At 68.3% G+C, this 20,118-nt stretch overlaps 5 protein-coding genes across 6 annotated transcripts; 2 read left to right on the forward strand and 3 right to left on the reverse strand.

The window, feature by feature from the left end:
* Window positions 1-504: 504 nt before the first annotated feature.
* NPC1L1 (NPC1 like intracellular cholesterol transporter 1) lies at window positions 505-7,922 on the reverse strand (the record flags this gene model as incomplete). The annotated part of the gene is made up of 19 exons (XM_084273971.1): window positions 505-768; window positions 869-1,031; window positions 1,133-1,246; window positions 1,541-1,772; window positions 1,860-2,010; window positions 2,087-2,142; window positions 2,253-2,373; window positions 2,736-2,863; window positions 2,948-3,138; window positions 3,556-3,645; window positions 3,902-4,039; window positions 4,236-4,363; window positions 4,734-4,848; window positions 5,060-5,242; window positions 5,331-5,459; window positions 5,538-5,710; window positions 5,790-5,890; window positions 6,103-7,637; window positions 7,869-7,922. The coding sequence occupies 19 exons, from the start codon at window positions 7,920-7,922 to the stop codon at window positions 581-583; spliced, it is 3,990 nt and encodes a 1,329-aa protein (XP_084130097.1). The 3' UTR covers window positions 505-580.
* A 962-nt stretch (window positions 7,923-8,884) lies between these two features.
* On the reverse strand, window positions 8,885-13,308 carry DDX56 (DEAD-box helicase 56). Its single transcript, XM_084273984.1, has 14 exons — window positions 13,239-13,308; window positions 12,978-13,139; window positions 12,141-12,307; window positions 11,862-12,032; window positions 11,424-11,514; window positions 10,985-11,229; window positions 10,617-10,739; window positions 10,198-10,314; window positions 10,015-10,109; window positions 9,828-9,901; window positions 9,648-9,737; window positions 9,424-9,529; window positions 9,189-9,286; window positions 8,885-9,102 (listed from the first exon to the last, which is right to left on the reverse strand). Exons 1-14 carry the CDS (start codon window positions 13,305-13,307, stop codon window positions 9,022-9,024), a joined length of 1,689 nt encoding a protein of 562 aa, XP_084130110.1. The 5' UTR covers window position 13,308; the 3' UTR covers window positions 8,885-9,021.
* A 175-nt stretch (window positions 13,309-13,483) lies between these two features.
* TMED4 (transmembrane p24 trafficking protein 4) lies at window positions 13,484-14,838 on the reverse strand. Its single transcript, XM_084274040.1, has 5 exons — window positions 14,683-14,838; window positions 14,456-14,556; window positions 14,065-14,190; window positions 13,838-13,984; window positions 13,484-13,736 (listed from the first exon to the last, which is right to left on the reverse strand). The coding sequence occupies exons 1-5, from the start codon at window positions 14,822-14,824 to the stop codon at window positions 13,587-13,589; spliced, it is 666 nt and encodes a 221-aa protein (XP_084130166.1). The 5' UTR covers window positions 14,825-14,838; the 3' UTR covers window positions 13,484-13,586.
* Window positions 14,839-15,321: 483 nt separating this feature from the next.
* Window positions 15,322-16,837, forward strand: LOC311199815 (interleukin-36 receptor antagonist protein-like). 2 transcript variants are annotated; one of them, XM_084273953.1, is made up of 5 exons: window positions 15,322-15,361; window positions 15,604-15,664; window positions 15,788-15,876; window positions 15,950-16,074; window positions 16,494-16,837. In XM_084273953.1, exons 1-5 carry the CDS (start codon window positions 15,358-15,360, stop codon window positions 16,701-16,703), a joined length of 489 nt encoding a protein of 162 aa, XP_084130079.1. In that variant the 5' UTR covers window positions 15,322-15,357; the 3' UTR covers window positions 16,704-16,837. The 2 variants fall into 2 exon arrangements, with proteins under 2 accessions (XP_084130079.1, XP_084130078.1); XM_084273952.1 differs by lacking the exon at window positions 15,322-15,361 and having other exon boundaries at window positions 15,369-15,664.
* Window positions 16,838-17,821: 984 nt separating this feature from the next.
* On the forward strand, window positions 17,822-19,100 carry LOC311199816 (interleukin-36 receptor antagonist protein-like; the record flags this gene model as incomplete). Its single annotated transcript, XM_084273954.1, has 4 exons — window positions 17,822-17,963; window positions 18,179-18,331; window positions 18,409-18,533; window positions 18,888-19,100. The coding sequence occupies exons 1-4, from the start codon at window positions 17,873-17,875 to the stop codon at window positions 19,098-19,100; spliced, it is 582 nt and encodes a 193-aa protein (XP_084130080.1). The 5' UTR covers window positions 17,822-17,872.
* Between the last annotated feature and the right edge of the window lie 1,018 nt (window positions 19,101-20,118).

Below are 20,118 nucleotides of genomic sequence, written 5' to 3' on the forward strand. Positions count from 1 at the left end.
GCTCCCTGCCTGGGCTCTTCACCTAACTGAGGGGACGTGTGGGGCATCCGTGGGTGTCACAGGGACAGGGACATGTGGGGCACGAGGGCATGGCAGTGCCACTGATGGTGAGGGCAGCACTGATGACAGCGACGCTGTCTGTGCCTGCAGGGAACCTGTCCAGGGAGCGGTGGAGCGGGCGGTGGGGGACGCCTTCCTGCGCCGCTTCCTCCATGGCACCTTCTCATCCCACGGCACGGGGTATAAAGCCAGGTGCTGCACCCACCCTGCCCTGCCTCTGTGTCTGCAAGGGTCTTGGGGGGCACCCTGGTGCTCAGGGGGCTTCTGGACCCTTCCCTGCACAGCCCCAGGCTGACAGCCCTTGTGCTCCCCATGTCCTTGTCCGTGGGGTGCCCTTGTGCCCCACACATCCCGTTCCCATCCCCATGATGTTCAGAGCCAGGATGCAGTTCCTGCGTACGACGCCCCTATCCCCCCCACTCCCCAGTTAAACCCAGTCCAGAATCTTGAGAAAACCAGTTTAAATATGGCAGGAGTAGAAAAAGTGACTGGGGGAGGGAGCAGTGAGGGGCAGCGGGGCTCAGCCCTGCCCGGGGACTGTGGCATTGTCCTTGAAGTAGGGGTTGCTGAGGACCAGCCCCGCACCCTGCTCCATGCCAGCCACCGTGTCCCTCTTTGTGTTCCCCTCCATGTCCCCCCCCATGTCCCTCGCCGTGTCCCCCCTCGTGTCCTTCGCCGTGTCCCCCGCTGGCACCCGCAGGCTGGGTCCTGTGGGGATGCAGGGGATGGTGCCAGGCTGCTGCCATCCTCCCGGGGGGATGATGGGGACCAGGCAACGTGCCGGGAAGTGGGGGACAGGGGGGCTTACCGATGTAGCTGAGGAGGACCGGGAGGAAGACGAGGCCATGGGCCAGCCCCACCAGGGTGATGATGAGGTTGAGGCGGAAGAAGAAGATCTGTATGAGCTGGGCCTTGGCAAAGGCCAGCACCACGATGCCAGGCAGGTTGGTCATGGCCACCCCGGCCACCACCTGCACCAGGACAGAGTCAGTGACAGCCAGGTCACCCTCCGCCCACTGCCCCCCGGGAGGGGAAGGGTCCCCGCAGCCATGGCCCCCTGTGCCATGCTCACCTTGCTGCCCATGTTGACGGTGGCCTCGGCGGCTCGTTCCACCTGGCTGGGCTTGGTGCTGTGGGCGAAGGCGCAGGTGATGTGGGACACGAACTCCACCGAGATGCCCACGGCCTGCGGAGAGGGGCTGTCACACAGGGGCACCCCCAGACCGGCGCAGCAGGGTGCCCGCCCCACACTTGTGCATCCTGCCGGCCCTGTGTCTCTGTGCCACCTTGCATGGCCAATGTCCTCATGCAATCACCCAAGTAACCCCACATCCCTCCACCACCCTGTGTCTCACTCCCCTGCCACCCCACACACCCCAGGCTGCTGTCCCCAGGTCCCCCTGTGTGTCCCAGGTCCTTCTGCCTCCTCCTGTACCCCCCAGCCACCCCACGTCCCCGTACCACCCCTTGTGCCCCGCACCGCAACAAGGTTGATGAGGGCCACAGCGTTGTAGGGGACATCCCAGAGGGACATGGCGCCCACAGTGTCCACCAGGATCATGGCGATGGTGAGGAGGGTGGCGGCGCTGGAGCGCAGGTCCATGCCCAGCAGCAGGAAGGAGACGACGAAGGTGGGTACCAGGCAGAGCACCAGGGTGATGACGCCCTCGGCCACCACCGTCAGGTACTGCTCATAGTAGACGTAGGTGACCCTGCCAGGGAGCAGCAACGCCATGTTGGTGGCACCGAGCAGCCGTGCCGACCCCGGCCGAGCGCTGTGACTTGTGGGGGGCACTTACGTGTAGGGGAAGACTTTGAAGTCGGGGTGGGTGCCGGGCACACGGAGGAGGTGGGTGGTGATCTCCTCAGCCAGGTCGCGGGCAGCCTGCAGCGCCGCCGTGTACTCCTGCGAGGTGCGCAGCGGGCGCTGGTACGCCATGAAGCGGGAGGCTGCCCGAGATGGGGTGTGGGGGTCAGCCAGGCACCCTAGGGTGCCCCTCACCCCCTGAACATGCTCTGCACTCACCCAGGATGGTGCCGTTGGCGTCCATGCTCACCGCTGTGTCATAGGCACCCAGACCTCTGCAGGGAAGGGAGACAGGGTGGGGGGTGCGCCCAGCAGTACCACGTGTGTGAGGTGCCCCCCTCCTTCGCCCGTGCCCCGCCGCAGTGCGGCCCCAGGTGGCACCTACCCCTTGGCACACTGCAGTGTGGGGCGGTCATGGAGGAACCAGGGCAGGAACCGCTCAAACTCCTCCACTGTCGGGCGCCGCGAGGTGTTGAGGCACTGACCCGCCAAGCAGCTGAGGTCACCTGCAGGCACAGCCACGCTCAGCACCCCGGGGACACCCCTTGTGCACCGTGGTGGGAACCCAGAAGACCCCCCACAGGACACCACAGGACCAAGGGGCACTGGGCAGGATCCCCATGGGACCTGTGGTGGGCATCCCATGGGCACCATCACAAGCCCCCAACTATGCACGCACAAGGCTACCCCAATGGGAACCCCCCGGCACCCACTGGGCATCGTGGTGTCGTGGCACCATGCGTGCAATGACCTCCACCACGGGGACCTGACACGCGCCCCGTGGCCGCCACGGTGGGGACCCAACGTCTGCCCAACAGCTACCACCATGCAACCTCATGTCCCCCCCAAGCGCCTCGGGGTCACTCACTGCTGGTGGAAGGACAGAACTCCCCGGTGAGGTTGCCAAACCGGTGGATACGGCAGCAGCGCCCGGTGGGGTTGAGCCAGTCCAGGAAATCATCCACCCAGGAGGTGGCTGGGATAGCGAGGTAGGACCTGGGGGGAGGCAGGGCTGGCAGGAGGCCTGTGGGACCCTGCCCGCCCCCCCTGCCCACCCCGTGACCCCCCCAGCCCACTCACACGTTGGGGAAGCGCGTGGCGTACTGGATGGTGTGGGTGAGGGAGTTGTTGGCGCAGCCGGCGCTGGAGCAGATGCCGTTGGTGCCATCCGTGGAGGAGAAGTTGTACCCGCTGGTGGTGACGAAGTAGGTGGGCACCCCCACGGCCAGGTACTGGTTCAGGGCCGTGAAGTACTGCAGCATGTAGGAGTCCTGGGGGCACCCACCCCCATCAGCCGGGGCGCGGACACCCACCGGTGGGCCCCAGATGGAGTGATGCCAGCGCTGTCCCAGCCCCATAGGGACCGTCCCAGGGGGGTGATGCCACCAGAACTGTGTAAGGGGGCCCCCACACAGGCTGTACTGTCCCAGGCATCCCCATACGAAGCTGTACCCCTCTCTGTGCTTCCCCCTCTGGGGACCTGCTGCCCTACAAGGTGCCACACTGTTCCGGGACAGGGTTGTGCTGTCCCCAGCATGTCCCCGTCCCACCCCTGTGCCCCCCATGCTGTACCCACACAGGGCCATGCTGTCCCCCCACATCCATCCCTACGGGAGCTGTGCCACCCCGTGCAGCCCAGGCAGGGCTGTCCCCATGTCCCCCTGGCTGTCCCACCACCCCAGCCTCACCTTGGGCATGGCAAGCTCCTGGTCCAGCCCCACGGGCACGTGCAGCAGGAGGTAGAGCCCGGCGCAAGACAGGAAGAGGAAGAGCAGCACCTGCCAGCAGCACCCCTGTAAGGGCACTGGGGACCCTCAGGGCTCCCTGTGCCCCCCAGACTCCCTCGCCACCCTCCCATGTGCCCCCAGACCTCCCAGACCCTTCCAGACATCCCCCAACCTCTGTGTGTCCCCCCACACACTGTGTTCCCCCACACCTTGTCCCCCATGTCCCCACCTCCAGCCCCACAGCCCCCTCCCCAGCCTCCCAGGACCCCCCTCCTCCCCTGACCACCATCCCCCAGACCCCCCTCACCACGACAGGCCGTGCCAGGCGGTGCAGCAGCATGGGGGTGTAGTACCGGTGCAGCAGCGGGCGCAGCAGCCGGGCCCCAGGCCCTGTGGGACCACTCGCGTCCATCCCGCAGCAGCAGCAGAGGTCAAAGCGGGCAGCCTGTGGGCAGCAGCAGGGTGGCAGGGGTCCTGGCACAGCCCCCCCCACACCACAGGCACCCCAAAATCCACCAACCCCCAATAGCCTTGGGCTCATGAGCGCCCATGTCTATCCAGGGCACCCCTAAGGACTTCAGGCGCCCCATGCCCACCCTGGGACCCCAACCCCAGACCCCTGCGCCCAGCCAGGGCTGTACCTCCTGCCGCCGGGCATCGAGGGCCAACAGGGCGACGAACCCCGACATCTGGAGCAGGAAGTCGAAGGCGATGGCCACGGCGGCCGTCAGGGCGAAGGTGCGCACGGCGGGCATGGAGGAGAGGGCACCTGCAGGCACCCGGCGTCAGCGCCCCGCACCGCGTGTCCCCCCAGCACCCATGGGATGCACTGTGCCTGCTGTGGGCACTGCACCCCCCCGTGTCCCCACAGTGTCCCCCGTGTCCCTGTGCTCACACTGTGTCCCATCCTGGTGCCGCTTGTGCCCTCTGTGTCCCTGCACCCTGATGTCCCCCGTGTCTTTGTGCTCCTGTGCCCCCTCATGCCACTGTGCCCAGGTCCCATGATGTCCTCGTGCTCCTCCCCCTGCACCCTCTGTCCCTCATACCCTCATGTCCCCTGTGCCCCCCATGTCCCCGCCATGTCCCCCTGTGCCTGATCCTGCCCCATGCCCTCACACTCCCCCCATGCCCCCACTCACCCAGGAGGAAGCAGATGACCTCAGAGAGGCTGCAGAGCAACATGCTGGGTGCCACCTGTGACAGCACCCGCCCGATGTGCTGCTCCCGCGTCTCACCCGGCTCCCGCTGCGACTGCTGCTGCCCAGGGCGGAGAGGAGGGGGTGACCCCGCAGCCCAAGGACCGGGCACAGGCACCCCCTGCCCACCCTGGGGGTGCTGCCACCTGCGTGGCAGGAGACACTATCCCCTCTTGGGGACACCCCGACCCAAGGGTGCCCTCCTGCCCCATGGGGACCCCCGCATCCCCAAGATGTCCCAGGCCACCCCCCGTCCCGTGCCCACTGACCTGGTACTCCTGCACGAAGATGAAGATGTTGTCTGCACCTACAGCGAGGACAAGGAAGGGCACGACCTCGAGGATGATGAGGGATGAAGGCAGCCCCAGCAGCGCCAGGAACCCCATGGAGGCGAAGACAGAGCCCAGCACCACGGCAATGCCCCCCAGCGCCAGCGTCACCTTCGACTCCACCTATGACAGGGAGAAAGGAGGCACCCACTGAGCACCCACCGGGGCAGCCCAGGGTGCTGGCACCCCCCGAGCTCCCACTGGTGCATACCAGGATGCGGCGCCAGGACGTGTACTCGCCCAGCGCCAGGGCGATGTAGATGAAGACCACGAGGTAGCTGATGGCGAAGACGGGGATGTCCTCCCCTGTGGTGCGGTTGATCTCATCCTCCAACGAGCGCTGAAGGAGAGAGGAGGGGTGAGAGGGGTGCCACACGCCCCAGGGTGCCCCTGCTCACCCAGTTGGCGCGTGCCTGACCTCGGCCATGAAGGTGACGGAGAGGTTGGGGCTGTGGGTGCGCTGGAAGTCGCGCACCACCTCGAGGAAGCGTTTCTCCCAGCTCAGCACCCACTCGTGGCGTGGATCGTCTTGGGGGAAGTTGTTGAGGGAGTAGGTGACGATCAGCGCCTCCGCCTCCGTGTACTCGGAGTCTGCAGGGACAGCAGGTGACATCCCCGGTGACAGCCCGCCCGCCGTGCCCACCCTGTCCCGCTGGCAGCCGGTGCTTACCCGAGTAGCCACCGAAGGCAATGTAGGGGAAGACGGGGCCGCCGTACTCGGCCATGCAGCTCAGCTCCAGCGCTGTGATGTCCTTGAAGGAGAGCGGGGAGCTGGTGGGGACATGGCGCCGGGTGAGAGGGGACTGCACGCGCCCAGCACCTGCCCTGAGATAGTACCCCGGGTGCAGGCAGCACCCCAATACAGGACCCCAACGTCCCACGGGCACCCCTCTGACCCCACATGCCCACCGCCCCACCGCCACCACCCCACACCCAGCTCCCTACAGCCACCCCCCATCCCCTGTCCCGGGCGCAGCACCCACTTGACACAGTAGATGAGGTGGTCGTGCCAGTCGACGGTGCCCGTCACCTTCCCGTCGACCTGTGTGGCTGTCATGGCCAGGTGGGTGCCATTGTTCTGGAAGTACTGGGTGACACTGTTGACGCAGCAGTCGCCCAGCCCGGGCTCCGTGGGGTTAAGTGGAGCATAGCAGACATCACTCAGCGTCACATTCTTGCCCGAGGCAGGTACCCACACCTTGATGGCCGCCAGCTGCTCCTGCAGCTCCAGCAGCACCTGCAGCACGTCCTCTGACAGCACCCCGCTGAAGTTCTTGGCGCCCAGCACCACAGACTCATAGCTGGAGCTGGGCCGGCCCGGAGCCGTCACGATCACCTGGTTGGTGCGGAGGAAAGGACCGAAGTGCTCGTCGTGAAAGGCCTTTTCCTGCCGGGCGCGGCTGCCCGGCGCTGACCACAGCTCCACCGGATCGGTGGTGAGCCGCAGGGTCACCAAACCAGCTGATAAAAGACCGGCCAGCACCGCCGCCACCACCAGCACCACCACGGGGTGCCGGGCCACCAGCGTGCCCCACCAACGGAAAGCCCTCGCCAGGCCACTGTGGCTGATGTCGCGAAGGCATGCCAAGCAGCCAGTGGCACGTTTCGGTGCCGGCTGCGGCACCGCACCCTTCTTGGAGCGCCGGTGCCGACACATCAAGGAGATGATGAAGATGAGGGCGAGGAGGCCGAAGAGCAGCCCGCAGATAACCAAAGTGCCGTCAGCATTCCCCAGACGGAAGGGGGGCGGAGGGCCGGCGGGGGCGATCACCGGCGGGCAGGATTCGGCGCAGTCCTGGCAGGAGCAAGGCTGCTCCTGGTCGCTGAGAGCCTGGTCGCAGCGCCAGGCCTGCCCGCCCAGCGGCACGATGTCGCTGCCGGGCTGCGTGCCGTTGCGCACCAGCTGGAAGTTGATCTGCAGTGGCGCCAAACCGTTGTTTTTATCCCCTTGGAAATCCAGCCAGCGCTGGGTGGTGCAGAGCCGGGCGCCGTAACGCCCGCACATGGTGTCGATGGCGTAGCCACCGGTAGCCGGCAGCCGGACATCCCGGCAAGAAGTGAAAGAGCCGTCAGCGAATTCCTGCTGGTAAAAGCACTGGTACTCCACGACGGCGAGCTCATGCACCCCTAGCGCTGAGGTGTAGTTGACAACACGGGTGACGTTGGTGAAGAGGCTCTGGTCCGGGCTGCAGATGTTGTTGCAGTAGAGGTTGGCGAAGTTCCTGGCGCAGGCCGGGCAGCGGGAGAGGACAGCGCCAGAGAGCGCCACGCTGAGCTGGAGGGCGGTGAGCTGCCCCAAGTTGCAGCAGACCCGCGTGGTGTTGTCCTCCCGCACCAGCTCGGGGCAGACGGAGCGCAGCATGGTCAGCAGCAGCCCTGTGGCCTCCCGCGCCGGCGTGTTGGAGAGGCATGGCACATTGGAAGGCACCAGCGAGACGTTCACCTCCGGGTTGCGGCCGCATTCGCCGTAGAAGGCGCAGTACCCGGCGCGGTGGATGGGAGTCAAAGACGGCGCAGCCTGCGGCGGTCAGAACGGGGTGTGGGCAGCAGCACCCCAAGCCCATGGGGCGCTACCCCCACCCTCATCAAAGGGCCCGATAGGCACCGTACCACCGTACCCCCGGCTCTGCCACCCCCAGCCCCTCAAGCCTCACCCCACGGCACCGCCACGGCCTTGCCACTGGCAGTCACCGTGTCCCAGCATCCCGGCCCCGCGCCAGCTCCGCCGTGCCAAATCCCAGGCACCCACCAGCCCCAGGAGGGCGCCGAGCACCGCGCCAGCCAGCGCCAGGGAGCCCGGCATCCTGGGCAAGAGGGTGCCGCTGCCTTCGCCCGGCCTCTATAAGACCCCACATCCCCTGGGCGGTTGCCGCCGCCTGTGAGGTCTTCTGGCCTGACACACCGAAGCCAATCAGCCCTCGGCGGGGCTGTAAAGCCCTTGTGATCATTAACCCCGATCGATAGCCGCCACCAGCGGCCCCGTCCCCGCCACAGGGGTGCCCCAGTGTCCCCTGCCCAAGGGAACACCCCGCGTCTGTGGCACAGCCCATCTCAGGGCGGGAGAGTCGTGGTGTGGGGAAGGCGGGGGCTGTGGGTTTCACGGGGAGAACAAAGCAGAGAGGCTGTGCCAGGAACTCATCCCGGCAGCCAGCACACGGGCACCTCGGCTGTGCCAGCAGGCATGCCAGGAGGAACCGTCTCGCTCTCCCTGCCCACCTCGCCGGCAGCGAAAGGCTCCGCTGGTACCGAAACGGGGCCGCTGTGCCCGCAGCCGGGGCTGGTGCCAGAACCCTCTGCCCCCGTGCCAGGAAGGGTTCAGGGCCGACAGGCAGCCTTGGACCAGAGCTGCAGCCCCTCGATAAGACGCCGCAACCCCGATAAACCTCGCCTTGACAGGTGATACGGCAACTCCTGCCGCGCACGCCACGGGGCAGGGCTGGGCACAGCAGGCAGCACACGAGCACCGGCCCAGCGCCACCCGAGGCGCAGCGCCAGCCCCAAGGAGAGACGTACCCGGCTACCAAGCTCACAATGGCAATGGTGGCACAGGGGTGCCAGAGAAGACCTGAGCCCCCCCAAGCTGTCAGTGCCACCCCCCACACTGCGTCCTTGTCCTGGTTTATGGCCCCCATACAGCCCTGGCCTCGATAACGGGGGACGATAACACGCTGGCACCTTTGCCCGGCATCAGCGGGAGACGCCGCATCCCGCCTGTGTGTCACCAACCTTCCCCCGTCACACAGCTGGCAGGGGTACGACACAGCGCACAGCCCCTTGGCACCTTTATTGGGCACAACCACCCCACGGGGAACAGACCGAGACACCCCAAACCTCGGGAAGGGGGCTGAGAGGAGACCGCGGTGCCCCCCGGCGCAGGCACAGTCCACAGGGTACCGGGGGGCTCAGGACGGCGGGGCGGCGCGGCGCTTGGAACTGCGGCGGGCGTACTTGAAGCTCTGTAGGGGGTTGCCGGTGCCACGGGGCTGGAGAAAGAAAAGTGCCATCAGATCCCCTGGCAGTGGAGGAGATGAGTGTCCAGCGGGCCCTGCTGTGTCCACCCCACACTCACCGTCGCTCCGCCGCGGCGGTTGGGACCCGTGCGTGGCAGCCGCAGCCACTTGCGCTTCTTGAGGTTGGGCCTGGCGACGCCGCGGAGGGTGGGGGGCACTGCGGGCAGAGAGCAGCGCTAAGAGGGTGCTGGCGGCACCGGGGACATCCCCAGCATCCCAGTGTCACCCTCCCCAGCACCGTTGTGCCCCCAGGTTGTCACCACATCCTGGGTTCCCTGCCCTATGGGGACGTACCCAGGTACTCGGGCACGTTGCGGAGATGGGGCTTGACAATGGCGGGGTGCAGGGGCTTGTCGTGGCGCAGGACGTGCAGGTCGCGGGGGTTGTCCTCAAAGTACACCTGGGGTGAAGAGCCGAGGGGAAGGGGGCTGCAGCACCCAGCACCCACCTGGCACAGCCTGTGGAACCCCCCCAGGCGCTGCTCCCTGCCCCCAGCCCGCCCACAGACCCAGAGGTACCTTCAGCTTCTCCGAGTTGAGCAGCTCGTCCTTGATCTCGCGCAGCCGGGCTTCCTTCACCGCCTGCTTGGTGACGGAGCGCATGGCGTCCTGTGGAAGGGGAGGGGGGCGTTCAGAGCCTTTCACACCCCCCCCCAGCCACCACCCCCCACCCCCCTCCAGCACTGCCCACCCACCTACCCGGCAGCGGTAGCGCAGACCCTCGATCTCCTCCATGCAGAATGTGTAGGGCTGCAGCATCGTCGCGCCGTTCTCTGGGGACATGCGTGGGGGTCACCCCTGCCCTCCAGGCACTCTGCACCCCCCCCACCCAAAAGTCCCCTGGCACCCAGTGCCTCCCCCCACAGCGACACAGGGTCCGCCCCACCTCCAGCGAGCGCGTCCTCGATGCGGGCCAGGCTGTCCTGCTCCTCGGGCAGCGCAAAGGTCAGCGCTGTGCCGGGGTTGTCGGCGCGGGCCGTCCTGCGGGCATGGAGGGGGCTGGAAGTGGGACACCTGCCCAGGGGGCCCCACAGGCACCCCCATGTCCCCTCTCCACACCCCCACGTACCTGCCCACACGGTGGACGTAGGAATCGACTGTAGGCGGCACGTCGAAGTTGATGACAGCGGCCACGTTCTGGAAATCGATGCCCCGCGCGACGCCGTACTCAGGGTCCTTGCCCTTGCTGCTGGGGGGGATATTGGAGATGTTGGGGTGGCTCATGGCCCCCAGGGACATGGGGACACCCCAAGCAAGGGGACATTGGGAACACAGGCTCACATGGGCACTGGGATGCTGGGCACGAGGCACATCCCCCAGCAGGGAAACACCCCCTGCCCTGGGGACACCGCGATGGGGACAGGGATGTCCCCAAGGGCACAGCCTGGCTGGAAACACCCCACGGCTCTGGGTGAGCTTCCCCAGCCCAAGCCATCCCCTGCTGCGGTGGGACACAGCCCCGGTGACGAGACCCCCCACGGCTCTCACCTCTGGGCAGCACCCTTGCGCTTCTTGCGTGGGGGCGGCTCCGCAGGCACCGCCGGCGCCTCCTCGTCTGTGGCCACAATGTAGTCGTAGATGCCCCGGTTGAACTGGGTGATGACGTGGCACCTGGGGACAAGGCAGCCGCCTGTCAGCACCCCTGCCAGCTGCACCCCCTCTCCACTGTGCCCCCCCACAACCCACAGCCCACCCTGCCCTACGCCAGGCACCCCACACTCTGCCCTTACCCTACTTCCCAGGCACCCTTTACCCCCCAGGAGCTCTCCCCAACCCAAGACTGCCCCACACCCATCCCCCCAGACCCCTCACCCGTTTTCCCCTCCTCCACACCCCCAAACTCCCCCAGGCATTACCGGGAGCGGGCGGGCAGCTCGGAGTTGAGGGCGCAGGCGGGGATGCCGAACTGCTCGAGGAAGAGCTTGAGGCGGTAGCAGCGGGCGAGGGTGCCCACGAAGAGCAGGGCCCGGCCCCGCAGCAGCCGCAGCTTCAGGAGGGCACAGAGCAGCAGGAACTTGTCCTCCTCGGTGCTGCAGCGCACCACGAACTGCCGCAGCTGGGCGCTGCCCGGCAGCTGAGGCTCCGGCGGGCACAGCGTCACCTGCACCCGTCGCGGCAAGGTCAGGGGGACGCACCCCAGCACCCGCCGTACCCCTTCCCCCCCTCCCCACACACACACACACACCCCCCTCTGTGGGTGCCGTGCTCCCAAGTCACAGCGTGTGCCCACCCCCATGTCTGTGCCCATGCTGGCCTCCCCCAAACCTCCCCCGTGCCCCCCAAGTGCCCACTCACCGGGTTGTGCAGCACCAGCTCCTTGAGGGCCTCCACGTCAGGGCTGAAGGTGGCTGACATGAGAAGCGCCTGGTAGATCTTGGGGAGGTGGCTGGGGGATGTTAGGGGCTCAGCACCAGGCCCCATGGCTGGGGAGGGTGATTTCCCCCTGCCACCCTTGGCACCAGACCTGGCATCCCCAGCCCAGCCCTGACAGCCCACCCCAAACACCCCCCTGCTCTGTCAGTGTCCCGTGTCACCTGCCCCAGTCATACCCCCAAACTACACACCACCAACTCCTCCCGCCCCACTGCACCCTGCAGCCCTGCCAGCGGCCCCAAATCCCTGGCTGTGCCCCCGTACCCCCCAGCCTCACAGTGCCCCCAGGCAGAGCCCCTCAGTGTACCCCCACCCCCATCTGTGCCCCTCCAAATCCTCCCTCCCAGGGGTGTCCCTCACCACAGCAGGGACTTGATGTCCTCTCCGAAGCCGAAGGAGAGCAGCAGGTCGGCCTCATCCAGCACCAGCATCTCCAGCGAGTGCCGCAGAGTCAGGCTGCGGGCGCTGAGGTGCGCCAGCACCCGCCCCGGCGTGCCCACCACCACATCCGGCTTCTCCATCAACACCGGCCTGGCCACACACACACACCACGTCACCCACCTTTGCCGTCACCCCCGCCAGCCACAACGGGGGGACACCCAAGGGTAGAGGGGTAGGGGTGGGGTGGGGGGTCCTTACCGCTGGGCCGCAAGGTCGGTCTCAGCACAGAGGTCGGCCACCCGCACGTCGCGGGCACAGAAAGCCGCCAGCTGCCGCAGGCTGCGCACCACCTGCTGCCCCAGCTCCTTGGAGGGCACCAGCACCAGCGCCCGCACCGCCTGTGCCACCGCCGCGGGGGCCTGCACCTGCCCGGGCCCCCGTCCACCGTCACCCGGGCACGGGGGAGCTGCCCCAGCAGCCCCCTGCCCCACAGCACCCCTCCCCGGCTCCACGGCATCCAGCCCTTGCCCCAGAGCACCCCCCATGCCCCACAGCATCCCTCCCTTGCCCCACAGGACCTCTTTCCTTGCCCCAGAGCCCCCCCATGCCCCACAGCATCCCTCATTACCATATAGGTCCCCTCTTCTACCCCACAGGACCTCTTCCCTTACCCCAGAGCACCCCCATGCCCCACAGCATGCCTCATTACCACATAGTTCCCCTCCCCTGCCCCACAAGACCTCTTCCCTTACTCCAGAGCCCCCCCCGTGCCCCACAGCATCCCTCCCCTGCCCAACAGGACCTCTTCCCTTGCCCTAGAGCCACCCCGTGCCCCACAGCATCCCTCATTACCACATAGTTCCCCTCCCCTGCCCCACAGGAACTCCTCCCTTGCCCCAGAGCACCCCCATGCCCCACAGCATCCCTCACTACCATACAGTTCCCCTCCCCTGCCCCACGGGACCTCCTCCCTTGCCCCAGAGCACCCCCATGCCCCACAGCATCCCTCCTCAGCCCGTCACCCCACACACGCCCGGCTCTGCCCGCACACCCACCCGAGCCCGGTATCCCCGTCCGTGCCCCCGCCTCACTTACGGCCTTAACGCGCAGGAGGTGCTGCAGCAGGGGCAGCCCGTACGCTCCCGTCTTCCCGGAGCCGGTCCTGGCCCGGGCCAGGAGGTCGCGGCCTTCCAGCGCCAGAGGAATGGCTTCGGCCTGGATGGCCGTGGGGGCGGCCCAGCCCAGCTCTGCCACCGCCTGTGGAGTCCGTCAGCTCAGCCGCCCCGGCCGCGGCACCCCCGCGCTGCCCAGCCCTTCCCTTCCCTCCTCAGGGACCCCCCGCCAGCCCCGGCGCACCCGCAGCAGCCGCCCGTCCAGCCCCATGTGCTCGAACGCCGCCGCCGTCTCCTCCGCCGCCGCCGCCATGCCGGCCTCCCGCCTCACACTGCGCCTGCGCGGCCCCGCGGCGGAGGGGGCCAGCGGGGTGACACAGCGCCCCCTGGCGGTGGAGGACCGCGCGGAGCGGAGCCGCAGAGCCCCGCCGGGTACCACGAACACTCCCCACCCCCCCCGCCCCCCAAAAAACGAGCCAGCCAGCGCCGTCGGACCCCAGAAAACCTTTATTTCCCCACAGAACGTCACGGCGGGGGCTGCCCCCCCGTCCCCGACGGTAGGCAGGGCCCTTCCCTGCCCGCCTGGCTGGGGTTACACCAGCTTCTTGGCCTCGAAGAAGCTCTTGAGGTGCCTCATCTGCCAGATGCCGGTGAGGATGAGGATGATGGTTTGGGCGATGGACCACCACAGCACCCGCTGGTTGGTGCTCTCGCTCGTCATGCGGAAACGCTCCTCCCGGTACTGTCAGGCAGAGGATGGGGAGGAAGGGTCAGGCAAACAGAAGAAGAAGAAGGGGTTCCCCCCCCCCGCCCCACCCCGCTTCCCCGGAGCCCCCTCCTCACCCGTTGGTAGTTCTGCTCCTTCTGGATCTGCTCGACCTGGTCGAGGAGCTGGCGGGCGCGGAGCTGCAGCTCCGTCAGCTTGTCCTTGGCGGCGATTTCAGGGTAGTTGTTGGTGTGTTCACCCACCTGGATGTCCAGGTGTACCCGCTGCGGGGCAAAGAGACGGTCAGCAGAGCCCTGCTGCCATTCACACTCCCTCCCCGGGTTTGGGGATCCCCCCAAATTACCAGTTTGCCCCCAGCGAAGAGCGCCATGCGGGTGGAGTTGGAGTGGAGGCAGATCTGGTGCTCGCCCGGCGTGTGGGATGTGAAGGTGAAGCGTCCTTCGGAGCCGTACTGCCGTGACAGCACCACCTGCACAGAGACACAGCCACTGTCACCCACCCAAGGAGGCACCGGCACCCCCACAGCTGCCACAGACCCCTTGTCCTGGCAGGTAACTGCCCTGTACGTCTCAAACAGAAGACACAGAGGAACCCTCCCCGTGCTATAGAAGGGTGGGTGGCCTAGGGACTCTCAGCCCAGCTGCCAGGCACCCCAGGGACCCCACACCCCGCCCAGGCGGCTTTAGGGACGCCCCGTTCCCCGGGCAGCGGGTCCCGACCCCCCGAACACTCACCTTGCCGTCCGGGTCCTTCACCTCCACGTGCATGCCGAGCCCCGGGGTGGAGGGCAGGAACGACTCCGACTGCTTGTCCCACAGCTGCGTCCGGTAGTTCCCTGGGGGGCGGCGGGTGGGAACGGGCCCGGCTCGGCCCGGCCCCCCTCAGCCGCCCCCGGTTGGGCTCCCGGGCCGGGCCCCCGCTTCCCTTCTCCCTCTCCCCCGCCCTCCCGCGCCCCGCTCACCGATGACCATGGTCTCGTCGGGGATCTCCTCGATGAAGCAGCGCTTCTCGGTCTCGCCGATGTGGAAGTAGAGCCCGTGGGCGCCCCAGGCCGCCACCAGCACGGCGGCCACGGCCGCCCGCAGCCCCGCGCCGCCCGCCATGGCCCGCGCCGCCCCGCCCCGCCCGCGCCACGGCGCATGCGCGCCCACGGCCCCCACCGGCGCTGCGCATGCGCCTCCCCCCGCCGCGCCCGCACCACGCGCAGGCGCGGCCTGCCGGCGGCCACTCACTGGTCCCCACGATGCACCTACGGGTGCCCGCTGGGTTCCCGGTAGCGGATGGCGGCGCCTCACTGCGCATGCGTCGTTGCCGGGGTGACGGACCCAGGCGCGCGGCGCGCCCCGCACGGTGGCGCAACGAGGAGGGCGTCGCGCCCCCGGGGGTGAATTCAAGGGTTCGAGTCCCGGCTCGGGCAGTTCCCAGGAGCCCGGTGGTCCCCCGGTTGTCGTTCGGGATGGGCCCCCGGGACGATCGGTGTCGGTTGCCAACCCCGTCCCTGCCGAGTCCTCCGGCGGGGCGGGGCCAACCCCTTCACACCCTGCCAGCAGTGTGGCAACACCATCACCAACCTCCTTCCTTCCTTCTTCCCACCCAGCTGCCGCCGCCTGGAGCTTGGCCAGGGTTGGGGGGTCCCATGGGTGAGCATCGACCGGGGATCCCCCCCCCCACCCCCCCCCCAAGGGAAGGGCCCCTGAGAGGCGGGAGGGGAAGCGGAACCACAGGGAAGATTACGCCACCGGCAGCCCCCCGCCTCCACAGGCTGGAAATTCTGGGAGGGGTTATAAAGGCAGGAGGGGGGGCGCAGGCAGAGGGCATCAGGGCGCCATGGCGTGCCAGCCCGTGCTCACACTCACCCTCACCCTCCTCTTCCTCTGTGCAGAGGCCGAAAGCATCGCCCTCTGCCACACACCCGCCCCGCAGACCACAGTCTTCCAGTACCGGTAAGTTGAGGTTGGGGGTGTTGGGGAGGGGGTGATACACTCAGGGGTGGCAGCTCAGGGAAGGTTGGGGGGGGGGTGTCAGGGTGCCACGGTGGGCACCACTGTCACTGCTGTCCCCGGCAGGATTTGGGACATCAACCAGAAGTCACTTTACCTGCGCAATGACCAGCTGGTGGCCGGGCACCTGCAAGGGACCAACGCTGCGCTCGAAGGTGAGCTGGGGACACGGGGGCACGGGGGGCACGCGACCGGCAGCCCCTGATGGCCCCGTGTCCCCCCCCACAGAGAAGGTGTTTTGGGTGCCCAACCGCGCCTTCGAGCTCGCCCGGCTGCCCGTCATCCTGGGCATCCAGAACGGCACCCGCTGCCTCGCCAGCCCCCCCGCCAGCCAGCCCACCCTGCAGCTGCAGGTCAGGGGACGCCGCGGGGACGGGGGGCACTGTGGGGATGGGGATGCTACAGGGATGGGGATGCTACAGGGATGGGGACACCATGGGGATGGGGATGTCAGAGGGACAGGGATGCCATGGGAGGGGGACACCGTGGAGACGGGGACACTGTGGGGACAGGGATGCCATGGGAGGGGGACACTGTGGGGACAGGGATGCCGTGGGGATGGGGGTGTCACATGGATGGGAACACCGCGGGAGGGGGTCACCGTGGGGATGTGAGCACCATGGGATGGGGGCACAGGGGTGGCAAGGCTGTGGCTGGGACACCGTGGGGACAGGGCTGCCATGGGGCTGGGGACCACCGCAGATCCGGGCGGCGCGGTTTCCCCCCTCCCCATATCCAGCCAGTGACATCGGTGTGCCGGTGCCCACCGCAGGACGCCGACATCAGAGAGCTGCCCCGCGCCGGGACGGCCTCGGCCGCCTTCACCTTCTACCGCTCCTACAAGGACGGGCTGTGGCGCTTCGAGTCGGCCGCCAACCCCGGCTGGTTCCTCTGCACCTCCGCACGCGGCCACCAGCCCCTGGGGCTGTCCCAGCACCCCGATGACACCCACCTCCTCGACTTCTACTTCCAGCTCTGCTGAGCCCCCTCGTCCCTGGGGACGGTGACATCCCGTGGGAATAAAGATGCTGAGGACACCTTGGTCCCCATGGTGTGACTGGCTGCGTGGGGGTGTGCGTGGGGGTGGGGTGGAGGGGGGAACAGGACGCCTGCGTCACCCTCACCACCGCGACGGGATGGCCGGTGTTGCGCCACCGGCTGGTTTGGGACAGGAAGGGGATGTCCCCCGGGGTGGTGACGCTGCCGGTGGGGCTGCCCCATAGGCGGGCGACTCCCGGGTTTGTCCCCTTCCCGGATTTGGTGGCGACAGACGCCCGCTGCCTGGCACACCCGACCACGGTTATGGCATCGTACGGTGTGTCATCACACGGCGTGTCATCGCACGGCGTGTCATCGCACGGCGCGGTACCGTGCGGCGGCAGCGGCGACGGGACGCGCTGGGGCCATGGGGACGGAGCTCAGCAGCCGGTGGGGATGGGGCTCAAAGGGCCCCTTGGGGACAGGGCAGGGGGGACATCCCGGCCACGGCGACGGTGGGCACTGTGGGCAGGGGACACACACACAGGGCCACAGAGAAGAGCAGAACCACACAGTATTTCACCATCGCGCAGCCTGCCGCCATGCCAGCGCCCGCCCAGCCCAGTTCATTCCAGTACAATTACTGGGGCGGGCTCTGCCCCCCGCCCTGCCCGGCCCTATAAGAGCCACTGTCACCCAGCAGGGGGTACCCAACTGAGAGGACACAGGACGGGCTTTCGGAAGCTTGACACATTCACAGGTAGCGTTGGGGGACGGGGGCAGGACAAGCCAGGTCCTGCTAGGGCAACCTTCTACAGGCGTTCACTCTGGAGCCTACTGGCAACCAAGGAGCCTGTGGCAACCAGGAGACTGGGTGTGTTGGGGCAGGGGCACGAGCCCCCCATCCGCAACACCCGCACCAGCTCTGTGCTACCATCTCTCTCTCACAGGCTCAGCCATGTCTCGCGCGTCCAGACCTGCCTTCAGGTGAGCGGTGACAGGGTGGGGACAGGGTTATCCCTCCCCTCATACCCAGAGCATGAGTCACACGGGGCTGTGGCCGTCCTCACCCTTCTCTCCCTCTCTCCTGCCCCCTCCCCGGGCTGCAGCAGGGAGGAGGGTCCCAGAGGAAACCCGCAGGAGCCCCAGGATTGTAGGAACCATCTGGTTGTCATGGCGGAGCTGAGCACAGCAACCGGGCACACGGCAGAGTCCGTCATCGACCCTGACATGGAGGCCTTGTTCAAGGAATTCCTGGGGGAAGGTAGCACCCAGCAGGCATGGCGGCCCTGTCCCCACGTGTCCCCACCTGCCCCCCGTGTCCCCGTCTCCATGTCCCTCTGTTTATCCCTGCCTTCATATGCCTGTCACACCCAGGTCCCTCATTCCCATGTCCCCCACGTCCCTGTGACACCCCCATGTCCCCACCCACCTGTGACACCCCTTGTGCTCCCTCCCTGTGTCCCCATGTCCCCCCAGAAGGTGACATAAGCAGCACGGCCTTCTCGGAGTCGAAGCCCCTGGCACAGCCCTACCACTACCTGGTACGGGACACGCAGCAGCGGGGGCTCTGCCTGCACGACGGGTGCCTGGTGGCCACGAACCTGCAGGGTGCCAACTCCGACCAGGAAGGTGGGTGCACTGGGTGGGGAGGGGGCAAGCACCCCCACCCCTGGGCGCTCCCACCCACCTACCCCATCTCCTCGCAGAACCCATCAGCGTGGTGCCCAACAAGTACCTGGAGCGCCGACGCTGTCCTCTGATTGTGGGCATCCGTGGTGGCGACCAGGCCCTTTCCTGTGGCACTGGCCCTGAGCCCCAGCTGAAGCTGGAGGTGAGCATGGGCGGGGGGGGGGAGAGAGGGGGGGTATCACAGTGCAGGGGGTGGCCCAGGTTGGGGGGCACCCTGGGGTGGGACACCCAGAGGTGGAGCAACTCAAGACGGGGCACCCTGGGGTGGGGGGGGACACTCAGAGGTGGGTCAGGCCAAGGTGGGGGGCACCCTAAGCTGGTGTCATTCCCAAACACTGTCACCCTGAGCTGATGGCACCTGGAGACGGGGGTTCCCCAGGGCGGTGTCACCCCATGATGCCATCACCTGGGGTTCCTTGAGCTGGGGTTCCCCGGGAGAGGAGGGGGGGGGGGGTCCCTGGGAAGCTGCCACCCAGCAGTGCCACCCCCATGGCAGGACAAGAAACTGCTGGACCTGTTCTCCAAGGAGGGGGACGAGGCCAAACCCTTCACCTTCTACAAGACCTTCAGCGGCTCCACACACACCTTCGAGGCCGCCGCCTTCCCCGGGCACTTCCTCAGCACGGCCCCGGAGCCGGGGGAGCCGCTGGGCCTGGCGGGGGGACCCGCCCCCCCCGCCGTCACCACCTTCTACCTGCGCCGCAAGTGACCGTGGTGCCCCCGGGCAGGGGGAGCCACCGGCCCCGGGGCCGGGAATAAAGCGATGGGGCTGCCTCGGCCTGTGCTGTGTGTTCTGCTGGGGAGGGCAGGGCCGGGCCGCGGGGCTCAGGGCCGGGTCTGGGGGCTCAGGGCCGGGCCATGGGGCTCAGGGCCGGGCCGCGGGGCTCAGGGCCGGGTTTGGGGGCTCAGGGCCGGGCCGCGGGGCTCAGGGCCGGGTCCCGTGGGGCTCAGGGCCGGGTCTGAGGGTTCAGGGTTGGGTCTGGGGGCTCAGGGTTGGGTCTGGGGGCTCAGGGCCGGGTCTGAAGGCTCAGGGTTGGGTCTGGGGGCTCAGGGCCGGGTCTGGGGGCTCAGGGCCGGGCCATGGGGCTCAGGGTTGGGCCCCGTGGGGCTCAGGGCCCGTCCCTGGGACTCAGGGCCGAGTCTGGGGGCTCAGGGCCCGTCCCTGGGACTCAGGGCCGGGTCTGGGGGCTCAGGGTTGGGCCCCGTGGGGCTCAGGGCCGGGTCTGGGGACTCAGGCTTGGGTCTGGGGGCTCAGGGCCGGGTCTGGGGGCTCAGGGCCGGGCCGTGGGGCTCAGGTCCGGGTCGGTGGGGCTCACAGCTCGTCCGTGGGGCCCAGGACCCATCCGTGGGGCCCAGGCCCTGCCCCTGGGTCGCAGGCTCGGGCCCTGCGGGGCGCAGGGGGCGCGGCCCGGGCGGGGCGGGTGTCGGGGGGCGGCCTGTTGCCCGGCCCCACCCCCGGCGAGAGGCGGGTCGTGCCGCGGACTCGCCCCCGCCCGTGCGCCGGCGGTGCCGGTAAGGGAAGTGGGAAGTGGGAAGCGGGAAGCGGGGGGGGGGGAACGGGCGGGACCCCCGGGGTGGCCGGGGGGGTCCCCGTAGCCCGGGGGGACGCGCGGGGTCCGCTTGGTCCCCCGTAGCCCCCAGCGCCCCCCGGAGCCACCGCCGCCGGCCCTGGAGCGCCCCACGAGCCTCGAGGGTCCCCCCAAAAAACCTTGGGGTTCCCCCGGCGC

The sequence above is a fragment of the Gallinula chloropus genome, assembly GCF_964237585.1.
Source record: "Gallinula chloropus genome assembly, chromosome: 21".
NCBI classification, from domain to species: Eukaryota; Metazoa; Chordata; class Aves; order Gruiformes; family Rallidae; genus Gallinula; species Gallinula chloropus.